Source organism: Pseudophryne corroboree, chromosome 9 (genome assembly GCF_028390025.1).
Source record: "Pseudophryne corroboree isolate aPseCor3 chromosome 9, aPseCor3.hap2, whole genome shotgun sequence".
Classification (NCBI taxonomy): Eukaryota; Metazoa; Chordata; class Amphibia; order Anura; family Myobatrachidae; genus Pseudophryne; species Pseudophryne corroboree.
Genome location: NC_086452.1, coordinates 187,405,430 through 187,423,697, shown reverse-complemented (window position 1 = coordinate 187,423,697; position 18,268 = coordinate 187,405,430). Strand labels below are relative to the sequence as shown.

The 18,268-nt window shown below is 47.4% G+C and overlaps 1 protein-coding gene across 2 annotated transcripts in view; it reads left to right on the top strand.

Annotated features, from left to right (window-relative positions):
* The window catches only part of NOS1AP (nitric oxide synthase 1 adaptor protein), a 334,948-nt gene extending 316,881 nt beyond the window's left edge, over positions 1-18,067 (top strand). For both annotated transcript variants that reach the window (XM_063940038.1, XM_063940037.1), the window contains exons 11-12: positions 9,648-9,948; positions 17,477-18,067. In XM_063940038.1, coding sequence (XP_063796108.1) covers positions 9,648-9,948; positions 17,477-18,002 — 827 coding nt within the window. In that variant the 3' untranslated portion in view covers positions 18,003-18,067. The remainder of the gene's footprint in view (positions 1-9,647; positions 9,949-17,476) is intronic.
* Positions 18,068-18,268: the final 201 nt, after the last annotated feature.

The following is an 18,268-nucleotide window of genomic DNA, read 5'->3' as shown; positions in this document are numbered from 1 at the left end:
TACGAAGCGATTCCATTCGGCAGATTCCACGCACAAATGGTCCGGATCGCATCTGCAGATGCACCAGCGGATAACCTTATCACCACGGACAAGGGTGTCTCTTCTGTGGTGGTTGCAGAGTGCTCATCTGTTAGAGGGCCGCAGATTCGGCATACAGGACTGGGTCCTGGTGACCACGGATGCCAGTCTGAGAGGCTGGGGAGCGGTCACACAGGGAAGAAACTTCCAGGGAGTATGGTCAAGCCTGGAGATGTCTTTTCACATAAATATACTGGAGCTAAGAGCGATTTACAATGCTCTAAGTCTGGCAAAACCCCTGCTTCAGGGTCAGCCGGTGTTGATCCAGTCGGACAACATCACGGCAGTCGCCCACGTAAACAGACAGGGCGGCACAAGAAGCAGGACAGCAATGGCAGAAGCTGCAAGGATTCTTCGCTGGGCGGAAGATCATGGGATAGCACTGTCAGCAGTGTTCATTCCGGGAGTGGACAACTGGGAAGCAGACTTCCTCAGCAGACACGATCTACACCCGGGAGAGTGGGGACTTCATCCAGAAGTCTTCCACATGATTGTGAACCGTTGGGAAAAACCAAAGGTGGATATGATGGCGTCCCGCCTCAACAAAAAACTGGACAGGTATTGCGCCAGGTCAAGAGACCCTCAGGCAATAGCTGTGGACGCTCTGGTAACACCGTGGGTGTTCCAGTCAGTGTATGTGTTCCCTCCTCTGCCTCTCATACCAAAAGTACTGAGAATTATACGGCAAAGGGGAGTAAGAACGATACTCGTGGCTCCGGATTGGCCAAGAAGAACTTGGTACCCGGAACTTCAAGAGATGCTCACGGAGGATCCGTGGCCTCTACCTCTAAGACGGGACCTGCTTCAGCAGGGACCGTGTCTATTCCAAGACTTACCGCGGCTGCGTTTGACGGCGTGGCGGTTGAACGCCGAATTCTAAGGGAAAAAGGCATTCCGGAAGAGGTCATTCCTACACTGGTAAAAGCCAGGAAGGAGGTGACTGCACAACATTATCACCGCATTTGGAGAAAATATGTTGCGTGGTGTGAGGCCAGGAAGGCCCCCACGGAGGAATTTCAATTGGGTCGATTCCTACATTTCCTGCAAACAGGATTGTCTATGGGCCTCAAATTGGGGTCCATTAAGGTTCAAATTTCGGCCCTGTCGATTTTCTTCCAGAAAGAATTGGCTTCAGTTCCTGAAGTCCAGACTTTTGTAAAAGGAGTACTACATATACAGCCCCCGGTTGTGCCCCCAGTGGCTCCGTGGGACCTTAATGTAGTTTTGGATTTTCTCAAATCCCATTGGTTTGAGCCACTCAAATCGGCGGATTTGAAATATCTTACATGGAAAGTAACCATGCTACTGGCCCTGGCTTCAGCCAGGAGAGTGTCAGAATTGGCGGCTTTATCCTATAAAAGCCCATATCTGATTTTCCATTCGGACAGGGCAGAACTGCGGACGCGTCCTCATTTTCTGCCTAAGGTGGTGTCAGCGTTTCACCTGAACCAGCCTATTGTGGTGCCTGCGGCTACTAACGATTTGGAGGATTCCAAGTTGTTGGACGTGGTCCGGGCATTGAAAATATATATTTCAAGAACGGCTGGAGTCAGAAAGTCTGACTCGCTGTTTATATTGTATGCACCCAACAAGCTGGGTGCTCCTGCTTCTAAGCAGACGATTGCTCGTTGGATTTGTAGCACAATTCAACTTGCACATTCTGTGGCAGGCTTGCCACAACCAAAATCTGTCAAGGCCCATTCCACAAGGAAAGTGGGCTCATCCTGGGCGGCTGCCCGGGGGGTCTCGGCATTACAACTCTGCCGAGCAGCTACGTGGTCGGGGGAGAACACGTTTGTAAAATTCTACAAATTTGATACCCTGGCTAAAGAGGACCTGGAGTTCTCTCATTCGGTGCTGCAGAGTCATCCGCACTCTCCCGCCCGTTTGGGAGCTTTGGTATAATCCCCATGGTCCTGACGGAGTCCCCAGCATCCACTTAGGACGTCAGAGAAAATAAGATTTTACTTACCGATAAATCTATTTCTCGTAGTCCGTAGTGGATGCTGGGCGCCCATCCCAAGTGCGGATTGTCTGCAATACTTGTACATAGTTATTGTTACAAAAAAATCGGGTTGTTATTGTTGTGAGCCGTCTGTTCAGAGGCTCCTACGTTTGTCATACTGTTAACTGGGTTCAGATCACAAGTTGTACGGTGTGATTGGTGTGGCTGGTATGAGTCTTACCCGGGATTCATTATCCTTCCTTATTGTGTACGCTCGTCCGGGCACAGTATCCTAACTGAGGCTTGGAGGAGGGTCATAGGGGGAGGAGCCAGTGCACACCACCTGATCCTAAAGCTTTTATTTTTGTGCCCTGTCTCCTGCGGAGCCGCTATACCCCCATGGTCCTGACGGAGTCCCCAGCATCCACTACGGACTACGAGAAATAGATTTATCGGTAAGTAAAATCTTATTTTTTAGAGAACATACAAGATATGAGTTACTGCCCTAAGTCTATTTATACAGGAAATTGTGTATATTTATTTATGCTTATAAATGTGTATTTAATATTTCTAGAATAGATAGAATAGCATTAGGTTTAGAGATGACCACATACTAAATTGTGGACACCACTATTCACATGTGCTCCTGCAAATGCTATTACAGCAGATTATGCATTATATAAATCTTTTGGTTTGAAATGCTTTTTATGTCTCCCTCTTAACGTTTGCTCTCCGAGTATTCTCAGTAAGGTAAGAGTTTCATGTCTCCCCCTGGTGGTCTTCATCAGCTGTGGCACGTTGTATTTTTTATTTAATTTTTATATGTCGGCTTGTAAAACAAAGCCCTTCTATGGCTCAGACGTTTTTCACGTGTCATCTCCTTTCAGTGATTATCGTATTCATCACTATATTCTGATGTATGCACGCTTCATTTCTGGGTGTGATTGCTGTTATACTGATAGCAGATGCAGTCGTGTGATGACAGTGACGCGGTGTGGTTATCTTTCCTTTTTACTAGTCAGGAAGGGGAATTCATGTGAATCAGGCAAATATGTGGCTTTATAACTGAAAAACAGCAGATTGATGCCTCAATCTTGTCCCAAGTTTCTGTTATTTACTATGCAAATTATCACATAAGACAAGCGGCTATATTGAAGACATAAATACAGTGGCAGTGAGTAGAGGGTTTATATGTTGCAATATTTACTTACATACTGTCATTTAAATGTAAAACACTCTGGTCGTCTTCCACTTTGGGTATCTCTAGTGCGGAGTACACACCAGGACGATTCTTGGGTACAGTTGCACAATTTTGACAAATCTGATCACTATATCATTAGTAAAAGTGTAAATCGTGTACCTTCACTAACCATAACGATCCAATGTGCAGTCCCGTGGGTCATTTGTCGTATCTTTAGATCTTCCCTGCTGCAAGGAAGATCTGAAGCTATCGTTAACGACCGCATGCTCAGCATGCTCCTGGATGTGGCCACTCCTAGATCTTTTGCAAGATCATTAAAATCTATCTTTTGTGTATTGCACTATATTGTTTGTCAAGGACTGCCAGGGAATTCTTGGGAAATCGTTTGCGAGTTATTCTGGTGTGTACCGTGCATCACTCTCTTATATTTATATCTTTATGGTGCAAAGTACATTGCACATTTCTCTAACGTCCTAGTGGATGCTGGGGACTCCGTAAGGACCATGGGGAATAGACGGGCTCCGCAGGAGACAGGGCACTCTAAGAAAGAATTAGGACTACTGGTGTGCACTGTCCCTCCTCCAGACCTCAGTTAGAATCTGTGCCTGGTCAGAGCTGGGTGCACTTTAGTGAGCTCTCCTGAGCTTGCTAATAAGAAAGTATTTTATTAGGATTTTTTATTTTCAGAGAGATCTGCTGGCAACAGACTCTCTGCTACGTGGGACTGAGGGGAGAGAAGCAAACCTACTAACTGCGGATAGGTTGCGCTTCTTAGGCTACTGGACACCATTAGCTCCAGAGGGATCGAACACAGGAACTCAACCTTGGTCGTCCGTTCCCAGAGCCACGCCGCCGTCCCCCTCGCAGAGCCAGAAGACAGAAGCCGGCGAGTGAAGCAAGAAGACATCAAAATCGGCGGCAGAAGACTCTTGTCTTCATATGAGGTAGCGCACAGCACTGCAGCTGTGCGCCATTGCTCCCACACTAACCCACACACTCCGGTCACTGTAGGGTGCAGGGCGCAGGGGGGGGGGGGGCGCCCTGGGCAGCAATTGAGTACCTCCTGGCAAAATAGAGCATATATACAGCTGGGCACTGTATATATGCATGAGCCGCCGCCATTATTTTACACAAAATCGCTGGACAGAAGCCCGCCGCTGAGGGGGCGGGGCTTCTTCCTCAGCACTCACCAGCGCCATTTTCTCTCCACAGCTCCGCTGAGAGGAAGCTCCCCAGGCTCTCCCCTGCAGAAGCACGATAGAAGAGGGTGAAAAGAGAGGGGGGGGCACATAAATTTGGCGTAAAAACAATATATACAGCAGCTACTGGGTTAACACTACGTTACTGTGTGATTCCTGGGTCATATAGCGCTGGGGTGTGTGCTGGCATACTCTCTCTCTGTCTCTCCAAAGGGCCTTGTGGGGGAACTGTCTTCAAATAGAGCATCCCCTGTGTGTGTGGTGTCGGTATGTGTGTCGACATGTCTGAGGTAAAAGGCTCCCCTAAGGAGGAGATAGAGCAAATATGTGTGTGAGGGTGTCTCCGTCGACAACGCCGACACCTGTTGGATATGTGTAATTAAGTGCTGAGGTGAATTTATTGCACAAAAGATTAGAGAACCGATAGGAAATCTACCCATGTCTGTCCCTCTGTCGCAGAGACCTTCAGAGTCTCTCAATACTCACTATCCAAAATAATAAACACCGACGTCGACACGGAGATTGACTCCAGTGTCGACTACGATAATGCAAAGTTACAGCCAAAATGACAGAAAAGTATTCAATATATGATTATTGTAATAAAAGATGATTTGCATATCACTGATGACTCATCTGTCCCTGACACAAGGGTACACATGTTTAAGGGGAAGAAAGCTGAGGTAAATTTCCCTCCTCTCATGAGGAAAAAGAGCGGGAATCTCCAGACAAGAGACTGCAGTTTCCCACAAAGAATTCTCAGGCAGTATCCTTTCCCCACTAGGGCCAGGATACGATGGGAATCTTCCCCTAGGGTGTCACGTTTGCCCAAAAGGTAACCTGTCGTAACAGCTATTCTCAGGGATCCTGCAGATAGCGTGCACATTCTGGTACACTACTCAGACCGGCGATTGTGTCGGCATGGGTTTATAGCGCTGGGGCAGAGTGGACAGGTACCTTATCAGCAGAGATTGAGACCCTAGTATGTAGGTATGTGTATATAGAGATATATATATATATATTAAAGATGCTGTCTTAAGGGATAGATATATATATATATATATATATATATATATATATATAAAACATGCCCAAAGAGACATGAGTATACTGGGTCCTAGAGACAAAGCTATGTCGATTTCTGCTTGACGTGTCCTGTAGAATATGCAATGGACAGATGATGCCGACTTAAGAGGCATATGGAAGGCTGAGGATTGTGTGGAGAAGGGTTCTCGGACCTGGTCTCCACAGCTATAGCTGGTAATTCTGTTGTTTTGCCTTATATTCTTGCACAGCCTAGGAAAACGCGACATTATCAAATGCAGCCTTTAGAACAAAGAAACAAGAAAGTCCGAGGTGCGTCCTTTCTTGCCAGAGGCGGGGGCAGAGGAAAGAAGCTGCACAACACAGCTAGGTCCCAGGAACAGAAGTCCTCCCCGACCTCTACAAAGATCCACCGCATGTCGCTGGGGCTCCACAGGCGGAGCTAGGCCCGGTGGGGGCACGCCTGCGTAAGTTCAGCCACAAGTGGGTTCACTCCCTGTTAGGTGCCTGGGCAATAGATATTGTGTCTCAGGGATGCAAGCTGGACTTTGAGAAGATGCCCCCTCACCGACGGCCCTGCCGGCTTCCCCCCACGAGAGGGAAACAGTGTTAACTGCAATTCACAAATTGTATCTTCAGCAGGTGGTGGTCAAGGTTCCCCTCCTTCAACAGGGAAAGGGTTATTATTCGACCATGTTTGTAGTACCGAAACCGGATGGTTCGGTCTGACCCATATTGAATTTAAAATTCCTGAACATATACCTGAAAAGGTTCAAGTTCAAGATGGAATCGCTCAGAGCGGTCATCGCAAGCCTGGAAGGGGGGGATTATATGGTGTCTCGGGACATAAAGGATGCATACCTTCATGTCCCCATTTATCCACCTCATCAGGCGTACCTCAGATTTGTGGTACAGGATTGTCATTACCCATTCCAGACGTTGCCGTTTGGTCTGTCCACGGCACCGAGAATATTTACCAAGGTAATGGCAGAAATGATGATGCTTCTGCGAAAGCAAGGAGTTACAATTATCCCTTACTTGGACGATCTCCTCATAAAGGCGAGGTCCAGAGAGCAGTTGCTGATCAGCGTAGCACACTCTCGGGAGGTGTTGCAACAGCACGGCTGGGTTCTGAATATTACAAAGTCGCAGCTGATTCCTACGACGCGTCTGCCCTTCGTGGGCATGATACTAGACACAGACCAGAAGAAGGTTTTTCTCCCTGCGGAGAAGGCTCAGGAGCTCGTGACTCTGGTCAGAGGCCTCTTAAAACCAAAACGGGTGTCGGTGCATCAATGCACGCGAGTCCTGGGAAAGATGGTGGCGTCATACGAAGCCATTCCCTTCGGCAGGTTCCATGCGAGGACCTGTCAGTGGGATCTGTTGGACAGTCCGGATCGCATCTTCAGATGCAGCGGCTGATCACCCTATCCCCCAGGGCCAGGGTGTCTCTTCTGTGGTGGCTGCAGAATGCTCACCTTATCGAGGGTCGCAGGTTCGGCATTCAGGACTGGGTCCTGGTGACCACGGATGCAAGCCTCCGAGGGTGGGGGGCAGTCACACAGGGAAGAAATTTCCAGGGTCTGTGGTCAAGTCAGGAGGCTTGTCTGCACATCTATATCCTGGAACTAAGGGCCATATACAACGCCCTAAGTCAAGCAGAGCCTCTGCTTCGCTACCAAGACAACATCACCGCAGTGGCTCATGTAAACCGCCAAGGCGGCACAAGGAGCAGGGTGGCGATGGCGGAAGCCACCAGAATTCTTCGCGGGGCGGAGAATCACGTAAAAGCAGTGTTAGCAGTGTTCATTCCGGGAGTTGACAACTGGGAAGCAGATTTCCTCAGCAGGCACAACCTCCACCCGGGAGAGTGGGGACTTCATCAAGAAGTCTTCACACAGATTACAAGTCGTTGGCAACTGCCACAGGTGGACATGATGGCATCCCGCCTCAACAAAAAGCTACAAATGTATTGCGCCAGGTCAAGAGACCCTCAGGCGATAGCTGTGGACGCACTAGTGACACCGTGGGTGTTCCAGTCGGTTTATGTATTTCCTCCTCTTCCTCTCATACCCAGGGTGCTGAGAATCGTAAGAAAAAGAGGAGTGAGAATAATACTCATTGTTCCGGTTTGGCCAAGAAGGACGTGGTATCCGGAATTGCAAGAAATGCTCACAGAGGACCCATGGCCTCTGTCTCTCAGACAGGATCTGTTGCAACAGGGGCCCTGTCTGTTCCAAGACTTACCGAGGCTGCGTTTGACGGCATGGCGGTTGAACGCCGGATCCTAGCAGAAAAAGGCATTCCGGATGAGGTTATTCCTACGCTAATAAAGGCTAGGAAGGACGTGACGGCTAAGCATTATCACCGTATATGGCGAAAATATGTTGCTTGGTGTGAGGCCGGGAATGCCCCTACGGAGGAATTCCAGCTGGGCCGTTAACTTCACTTCCTACAGTCGGGAGTGACTTTGGGCTTAAAATTGGGGTCCATTGAGGTCCAGATTTCAGCCCTATCCATTTTCTTTCAAAAGGAACTGGCTTCTCTTCCTGAAGTTCAGACGTTTGTAAAGGGAGTGCTGCATATTCAGCCCCTTTTGTGCCACCTTGGGATCTTAACGTGGTGTTGAGTTTCCTGAAATCACACTGGTTTGAGCCACTTAAAACCGTGGAGTTAAAATATCTCACATGGAAGGTGGTCATGCTGTTGGCCTTAGCTTTGGCTAGGTGTGTGTCAGAATTGGCGGCTTTGTCACATAAAAGCCCCTATCTGGTTTTCCATATGGACAGGGCAGAATTACGGACTCGTCCGCACTTTCTGCCAAAAGTGGTGTCATCTTTTCATTTGAACCAACCTATTATGGTGCCTGCGGCTACTCGTGACTTGGAGGATGCCAAGTTACTAGAGGTAGTCAGGGCTTTTAAGGTTTATGTAGCCAGAACGGCTGGAGTCAGGAAAACTGAGTCGTTGTTTATCCTGTATGCATCCAACAAGCTGGGTGCTCCTGCTTCAAAGCAAACTATTGCTCGCTGGATCTGTAACACGATTCAGCAGGCTCATTTTGCGGTTGGATTGCCGCCTCCAAAATCAGTAAAAGCCCATTCCACAAGGAAGGTGGGCTCTTCTTGGGCGGCTGCCCGAGGGATCTCGGCATTACAGCTTTGCCGAGCAGCTACTTGGTCGGGTTCAAACACTTTTGCTAAATTCTACAAGTTTGATACCCTGGCTGAGGAGGACCTTGTGTTTGCTCATTCGGTGCTGCAGAGTCATCCGCACTCTCCCGCCCGTTTGGGAGCTTTGGTATAATCCCCATGGTCCTTACGGAGTCCCCAGCATCCACTAGGACGTTAGAGAAAATAAGATTTTACTTACCGGTAAATCTATTTCTCGTAGTCCGTAGTGGATGCTGGGCGCCCCTCCCAAGTGCGGACTTCTTCTGCAATGCTTGTATATAGTTATTGCTTACATAAGGGTTATGTTATGGTTGCATCAGGTTGGTCTGATGCTCTGTTGTTGTTCATACTGTTAACTGGGTAAGTTTATCACGAGTTATACGGTGTGATTGGTGTGGCTGGTATGAGTCTTACCCTGGATTCCAAAATCCTTTCCTTGTACTGTCGGCTCTTCCGGGCACAGTTTCCTTAACTGAGGTCTGGAGGAGGGACATAGAGGGAGGAGCCAGTGCACACCAGTAGTCCTAATTCTTTCTTAGAGTGCCCTGTCTCCTGCGGAGCCCGTCTATTCCCCATGGTCCTTACGGAGTCCCCAGCATCCACTACGGACTACGAGAAATAGATTTACCGGTAAGTAAAATCTTATTTTTGTCCTCCCATGTCAGAAGGATGCCTTCTGATGCGCAGTGGGAAGTCCCTTTCACATAAGTGGATATTCACTAGTGACAACTCTGGAGGGATAGAGCGTGGACGGGGACTGTAGGTTACACTATCTCATTACTGTGCACCGTGTCTAAGAAATGCGTATTATGTGAGCTGAAAAGCCGCAAGGAAGACTTGTATAACTTGTTAGTCCTCGCAGTATCTTGAGCTGTGCCAAGTGATGGTGTAACCATCTGACACCTGCGTACCTTCTGCAGGCTTAATAATGTACATACCAACATCATTTTAACTCTGTTTGGTTTTGGTTTTCTCCATTCTTATTCAGTCCTTACTACTTTATTTTGCAGTTGACCAAAGCATGTTCCAGAATTCCAGTGTAGCACAGATGCCAAAGCAACAATTAAGCTGTTCACTTACTCAGCTGACAAAGCCTGCTCAGAGCAACACAGAGCTGCCAGGGGTTGGCATTTTGGCTGGTAGCACTCAGCACTTGAAGAACCTAGGAAAGGTGGTTGGAGCCAAGGTGAATGATTTCTTACGTAGAAGAGACACTGACCGAGGGGACATTGGTCTCACAGAAGTCAACAAGACTGTAGCATCTGTGCTATACCATAAAGAGCGGACATTCAGTCATGGGGAGGAAGAAGTGTGAGTCTTTTATCAGAAAGTTTTTGTTTTAGAGATAATGATTTGTTTCCAAATTGTTAATAAAACTGAAGGACATTTAACACTTGTTGCTGAAGAATACATCCAGGCAGGTGGTAATTGTTGTTGTTTTTTGTTAGAGAGAACAGTACATAAAATGTGTTTGCAAAAGCTACAGGTTCCCATACTCAGGATAGTTAGATGGAGAAGTGGTCTCCCTTTAGAATCCTAGGTTTAGTCTAAATCAGTTGTTACCATCTCTGACTTCATACATGTTTAGTGTTCACGCTAGCACCCTACACCTAATCAGTAAGGAGGGCATATTTTAATTTTTAGCAAACTTTTATAGGTGATGTAACATTACAGTAGCTGTAGTCTAAATTTTTTCTTTCAAAATTAAAATATGCCTTCCTCACTGATTAGGTGCAGGGTACTAGCATTAACATTTCAGGGGGAATGTGTGAAGCCGGATCCCGCTCAAGAGTGTTCGCCACCCAATAGAGTGTAGGAAAAAAAAATCCATAAGCAATTGTATAAATGTGCCATATCTCACCAGGACCTCCCAAATACATAACCACTCAACAGAGTTGAAGGATCTTATTTATGGTTATTTCTGCAGCGGGGTACACTGTGTTCCACAGGGAATACATCGTGGGTGTAGAGTTGGATCTTGATCCAGAGGCACCAACAGGCTAAAGCTTTGACTGTTCCCAGGATGCATTGCATGGCCTCCTCTATAACCCCGCCTCCGAACACTGGAGCTCAGTTTGTAAGTTGGTGCCTGTAGAGCAGGACACTGTGTCAGTACAGGAACCCCACTATAGCCATCAGGGCAGGGAGCACAGGTCAGATTATGTAAAATCCATTTTAAATAGGCTCCACAGTACCCGGTGGTGAGGACCAGCATAGGGGATAAGGCGCTGACCTGTATACCCTCCCCCAGCTCCGTGTGCCATCTACTGCTGGTGTTCCCTCCCTGGAGCTGCTTCTCTCTCTCTCCCTCATTACCTGGCTGAGATTTAGGCGCCTTCTTCTCAAGTAGCTGCATCTGCTCTCCGGGACTGCTGGGCAAAGTTCCTCTGTAAATCCGCCTGCCTCATCAGTGCTGTGATTTTACAGTCACTTAAGTATTCTACATGTCATTACGCTCCCTGTGGGACCTCCTGTGCTTTTGCAGCCACATATTGCCCCTGTAGTTAATTCGCCCTGGGTGGACACTGTCTACCCAGATACCCAGATAAATCAATCTTTGATGAGACAAAAGTCTACCGCACGTCCCTCTGGGGTCAAGGGGTCATCTAAGCGGGCCGCTTCCTCCTCACAATCCACTAATATTTCAGATAATTCTTCTGAGGATGGGGAATATACTGATCCGTCAGACATGGATATAGTTGCTTCTGACGAGGAACCTACAAGTCCGTCTTGTGGTGTCATCTACTTTGCCTGTCACCACTGTTACTTCACTGAAGGAACCAACGGATAAGCGTGTGGAGGTTTGCCTGAAGTCTATTTACTCCCTTACCGGTGCTGTACATAGACCTACTATAGCAGCCTCCTGGGCCACAAAAGGAATTGAAGCATGGGTTCAGGCATTAGAGGAAGAGCTACCTCAGGATATTTTTGACACTGCCAGACAATATCTGTCTCATATTACCACCGTCTCCCACTATATTGAGGAGGCGTCCTCTGAGGCAGGTGTAATGGCGGCCAAGGCGTCTACTACGTCTATACTGGCTCGCCGAATTCTGTGGTTGAGGTCCTGGAAGGTGGACCTGGACTCCAAAAAGACCTTGGAGGTGCTCCCTATTAAGTGAGGCATCCTATTTGGGGAAGATCTGAACAAGATTGTGACTGACTTGACGACTGCTAAGATTGCGAATCTCCCAAGTACCAATCCTTCTGCACCGAAGCCTAAGAGTACCACTTTTCATTCCTTTTGACCTCCAGGGAAAGCAAAGGGCCAGGTGTACCCGAGACAGGCTCGTGCTTCCAAAACCACTAAGCCCAAACCTAAACAATCCTGGGCTGCCCAGCAGCCTGCTTCCAAACAAGACAAGCCTGCTGCGTGACTGGTCGGGCCTCCCCTTGGGGGATCCCAGGGTGGGAGGCCGGCTTCTGCAAATCGCCCAGGTCTTGTTAAGGTCCACTTCAGACGCCTGGGTGCGGGAAGTTGTCTCTCACGGGTACACTGTCTCTTTCAAGAGACGTCCCCCTCGCCAGTTCTGCACAACGGTTATTCCTTCAGATCCGTTGAAAGCACAAGCTCTACACCTGGTTGTGCAATCCCTCATGGACACAGGAGTGGTAGTGCCGGTACCTCTGTCCCAGAGAGGCAGGGCATACTATTAAACCCTGTTTCTAGTCCCAAAACACATCAGGATCCTGCCGTATCTGGACGACTTGCTGATCCTGGCGAACTCCCAAGATGTTCTCCTCAGTCATCTGGAACTGACGGTCCAATTCCTACAAGCCCACGGGTGGCTCATCAACTGGAAAAAGTCCTCGCTTGTCACTGCTCCGGAGCATGGTGCACCTGGGGGCACTACTGGACACACAGCCAACGATTGTTTTTGTCTCCAGAGAAAGTCCTGAAACGTCAGGACGGGATCAGATATTTCCTCTCTCGCCCAAGAGTGTCGATGCACTAGGTGATGCAAGTACTAGGCCTCATAGTGTCAGATTTCGACATGGTAGAGTTCGCTCAATTTCATTCCCGCCCTCTGCAGAAGTTAATCCTTTCCAAGTGGGACGGCCTGCCTCATCGGATCAGGTCTTAAATGATCTCCTTGACTCCGGAGGTTCGTCTGTCACTGAGCTGGTGGCTACAGAACCAACAGTTGAGCATGAGCCATCCCTTCTGGATCCTCAACTGGGTCCTACTGACTATGGACGCCAGTCTGCGGGGTTGGGGCGCGGGGCTAGAGAAACTCTCTCTCCAGGGTCGGTGGACCAAGGAGGAATCTCTCTTCCCGATAAACATTCTGGAATTGCGGGCAGTGTTCAATGCTTTGACTCTTGCCCTGCCTCTGATACAGAACAGGCTTGTTCAAGTACAATCAGACAACGCCACTACGGTGGCATACATAAACCATCAAGGCGACACTCGAAGCCACATGGCAATGATGTAAGTGTCAATAATCCTTTGTTGGGGCGGAACGCCATCTGCCAGCAATGTCGGCAGTGTTTATTCCCTGAGTCCTCAACTGGAAAGCGGATTTCCACAATCGTCAGGACGTTCACGCCGGAGAGTGGAGTCTTTATCCGGATGTCTTTCAACTCCTAGTGGACCTACCAGATGTAGACCTGATGGCGTCTCGACACAATCGCAAGGTTCTGGTCTACGGATCAAGGACAAGGGATCCTCAAGCAGCGTTCGTGGACGCACTGGCAATTCCATGGAACTTTCGGCTGCCATACACGTTCCCTGCAGTGTCACTCCTGCCCAGGGTACTACGGAAGTTCAAGCAAGAAGGAGGAATACTACTCCTAGTCGCTCCAGCGTGGCCCAGACGGCATTGGTTCTCAGACCTGCAGGGTCTGTCGATCGAGCGTCCTCTTCTACTTCCTCAACGCCCAGACCTCCTCATTCAGGGCCCTTGTGTCTACCCGGACCTGGCCAGACTGGCTTTGACGGCGTGGCTCTTGAAGCTTCACTCCTGAGGGCCAAAGGATTCTCCGAGGCGGTTATCCAAACTATGTTGAAGGCCCGCAAACCGGCTTCTGCACGAATTTATTACAGGGTCTGGAATTCTTACTTCACCTGATGTGCTGCTAAGAATTACGATGCATACAAATTCAGAACTTCCAGACTTTTGGCTTTTCTGCAACAAAGCCTAGACCTAGGCCTTCGTCTGGCCTCCCTCAAGGTTCATATTTCTGCCTTGTCTGTGTTGTTTCAGAGAAAGATTGCGTCTATTACTGACGTTCATACTTTCACTCAGGGCGTTTTACGGATTCAGCCTCCCTATGTCCCTCCTGTGGCTCCATGGGATCTGTCTGTTGTCTTGAATGCCCTACAGGAGTCTCCATTTGAACCTCTTGAGTCTGTGGACCTTAAATGTATTACGCTTAAGGTCGTGTTTCTGCTAGCTATTGCCTCTGCTAGGAGTGTGTCAGACTTGGGCGCTTTGTCCTGTCATCCACCCTTTCTGATTTTTCACCGTGACCGTGCAGTTCTTAGAACTCGTCCGGGTTATCTACCTAAGGTGGTGTCATCTTTCCATCTTAACCAAGAGATTGTGGTTCTGGCATTTATCTCTTATGGTCTGTTCTCCAAAGAGCGGTCTTTGGATGTGGTACAGGCTCTACGTATTTACGTGGAGAGGACTGCCTCTCTCAGGATGTCCGATACCCTTTTTGTACTTTTTGGTTTTCACAAACGTGGCTGGCCTGCGAATAAGCAAACCTTGGCCTGATGGATTAGAATGGTTTGCATAAGCAATATGCACATCCTGGTCTTCCAGCTCCTGCTGCTATCAAAGCCCATTCTGCTCAGTCTGTTGGACCTTCTTGGGCGGCCCGCTGAGTCGCGTCCGCTGAACAATTGTGCAAGGCGGCTACGTGGTCCTCAGTGAACACGTTCATTAGGTTCTATGCCTTTGATACTTCCGCCACCCAGAATGCTTCTTTTGGACACCGGGTTCTTGTGCCTGCTAAGGTGCGTCCCCTCCTATGAGGAACTGCTTTAGGACATTCACAATGTATTCCCTGTGGAATACAGTGTACCCCGCTGCAGAAAAGGAGATTTATGGTAGACTTACCATAGTTAAATCTCTTTCTGCGAGGTACACTGGGTTCCACAGGGCGCCCACCCTGACGCACTTAGCTTCTTTGGGTTTGTATGGCATTAGCCGCTAGTCCCTTCTCCTGTCGTGAGAATGTGGTTCTATGTGACCAAAATCTGCCTTCTCTTTTACCTGCTACTGCATTGGACTGGTTAACGAAACTGAGCTCCAGTGTCCGGAGGCGGGGTTATAGAGGAGGCCATGCAATGCATGCTGGGAACAGTCAAAGCCTGTTGGTGCCTCTGGATCAAGATCCAACTCTACACCCCCAATATATTCTCTGTGGAACCCAGTGTACCTCACAGAAAGAGATTGAACTATGGTAATTCTACCATAAATCTCCTTTATTATTATTATTCTCTGTTTATATGGAGCAACAAGGGTTCCGCAGTGCCCAATTACAGAGTACATAAACGAATGATCAAAAGAGGAAAATGGAGACTAACAGTTGAAGACAATGGGCAATATTCAATTAGTGTCTGATCTTCTCCGACGGAGAGGATCCGGCACATCAGTAATCAATTTGCGGGCATTTCCGACAGGTTTTTGCCCGTTTTCGACAATGCCGATCCGACTTCTTTTTTTAAAGTCGTATCGGCATTGTCGAAAACGGGCTAAAATCTTGTCGGAAACTCCAGCAAATTCGACAAAATACGTGGATCCGCAGCTAATCCGCCGATCCACGTGTTTTACGACAAGTCGGAAAAATGGCAACAGACTTGAATAGGTCAAATCCAGATTCGACCTAGAAGAGTCGGAAAATGCAGTTTTTCCGACTTGTCGGATTAATTGAATGCACCCCAATATAGGACAAGTACAGGGTAAATAAACATAGCTACATCAGCAGATGACACTGAAATAAGTATCAGGGTGGCAGAAAACTGCAGAATTTGGTGCAGTCAAAGGTTATTAAAGTAAGAAAAGGAAGCACATAAGAGAAGAGGGCCCTACTTATGAGAGCTTACATTCTAAAGGGAAGGGGCAGACAGACAGGGTTGACACAGATGGGGTAGACAGAGAGCGTGAAACAGAGGGTTAGGATGAGATTTGACTGGGTTTGGTGAAGTAGTGAGAGCCCATTGAAGTTATGTAGAGAGGTTGTGAGTCTGAGGGAGAGAGGTAGAGAATTCCAGAGAGAGGGAGCAGTACGTGAAAAATCTTGGAGGTAGGAGTGGGAGGAAGTAATCAGGCAGGACAGTTGGCGTGCATTTGCAGAGCGAAGAGGAAGGGTGGGAGTGTAAAGGATGATAAGGTCAGAAATGTAAATGGGTGTGGGCTTTGTAGGTGAGTGTGAGAAGCTTGAATTGGATTCTGAAAGGGAAGGGAAGCCAGTGAAGGGCTTGTAGGAGAGGGGAGGTGGACGTAGTGCATTTGGTGAGAAATATGAGCCGGGCTGAAGCATTGAGGATAGATTGGAGTGTAGAGAGGATTGTGTCAGGGATGCCAGTCAGGAGGAGATTACTGTACTCCAGTGTGGAGATGACCAGTGAGTGGACCTTATCCACTAAGTAGCATACTGGGCCAGAAAGGGTCTGATCCTGGAAATATTTTTGAGATTAAAACAGCAGGTTTGTGAGAGGTGCTGTAAGTGTGGTTTGAAGGAGAGGGAGAAGTAAGGATTACTCCAAGACAGTGCCCTTGGGGGCTTTAGGAGATAGTTGTGCCATCAATAGATAATGAAATTGTGGGAGGTGAGGTTGTGTGAGAGGGTTGGAAAGATGATCTGCTCAGTCTTAGACATGTTAAGTTTAAGAAAGCACTGGGACATCCGAGAAGAGATAGCAATGAGACAGTTGGAGATACGAGTTAGTAGAGTGGTGGGAGATGTCCCGGAGGAAAGGTAGATTTGAGTATCATCAGCATAGATATAATATTGGAAGTCAAAAGAATGGAGTTCACCTAAAGAGGACTTATAGAGAGAGAAAAGGAGAGGACCAAGAACAGAATCTTGGGGGACACCTACAGTTAGTGGAATTGGGTGTTGGGGGGGGTCAGTTAGTTAGCTCCTAACTATCATTTTTCAAACCCAGCCTGTGACATGGCAGTTAGACAGTGATTGGCTGGTACTTTATCTCCATCCAAGGCTTAGTAAATAGAGCCCTAAGTGGGGTTTGCTATTTGAACTACATGCTATTTCAACTACATCTGATTTTGAATACACTACAATGTACTGTGTGCAGTGTAGTACGAAAATACCTGCCTACACAAACTATTTTAGCCTTGAAATATGGACTAGACGGAAGCACGCATCACATCACAAGGGACAATACACACGGTGCGATATGAACTACACGCAATGCTATTTGAACTAAAAAACAAAAAAAATACCAAGTAGCATAAGATAATCGCACCGTGTGGAAGCACCATTAATTACTGCTAAATCTTACTGCTACACCTTAGTCACTACTAAATCTTATTGCTACACCTTAGTCTCTGCGAAATTTTAAAGATGAAGCATCTAGTCATGCTTCGGAATAATCAGTGTTTTGCCAGGTTATAACCCCATTATAGCTAATGCAACATAATAGCAAGCATATGAAATCAAATCAGTGTATTAGTGGAAACCAGTAGCCATTATATTCAAGCTGTTCAGAAGACTTGGCTTTCTACGCTTCCTGGAAGCCAAATAAACTGTTTTGCATGGGTGGTATAACTGTTGGTAAACATTGTAATTGGATTGCTTTAATACCAAGCTGATGCAATTTTATGAGTTTTTATAATGAACGATTTTATATTCTCTATTGTAGGTCAAAGACTGATAGTTTCCCCCGTATTGAACCTCCTCCACCAGTGGTGAAGAAACGCATCTCCCGAGCCCTTACCACCACCCAAGATATGATGATTTCTCCCAACCCTGTATTGAGTAGTCCAGAAAAGCAGGCTCCAGAAAAGCAGGCCATTTCTCCCGAAACCGTCTTGGATGAAGCAAATGATACCACGGATGAAACTGCTGTAGAAGAAAACAGTTCCCAATATCCTCCAGATTCATTACCCAATGGGAGAGCAGAGGTTTACGTTTCTGAACATATAGAGAACCAAACTGAGGTCTATTCTGAGCTTTCTCTCTCAGTACCTGACCTTATCCACAAGGAGATGTCAGACACAAACCTCAGAGAACCTTCTCACTATCCTGATAAAAGAGTGGTGAGGCTCTGTCTTAGCCAGGAAGACCTAATAGAAGGTGAAACCAATAATTCTGACTGGAGTTCATGGCCAAAAAACTCTACCTTAGACAATGAGGGTCCCCATCCTGACCTTTTATCCTTCGATTAGAACTTTCTTGGTAGAACAAACATTGTCTCATCACTGGAACATGTAATTAAAGCTGATCTGTATGATCTGCAGTGTCCAAAATGTTGTATAGAGAATGTAAGTAATTATGTCAACATGTGCTACATATGTTTTGTGTTACTGTTCAACCACACCACTAGCATCTCTAATGGCCCTGCATATTATTGCCTGTATCCATATGTTACAGCAGTGATGGGTAATGTATCAGTCATCATTCACAGCCACCCTATTGCCCATGATTGTGTCCC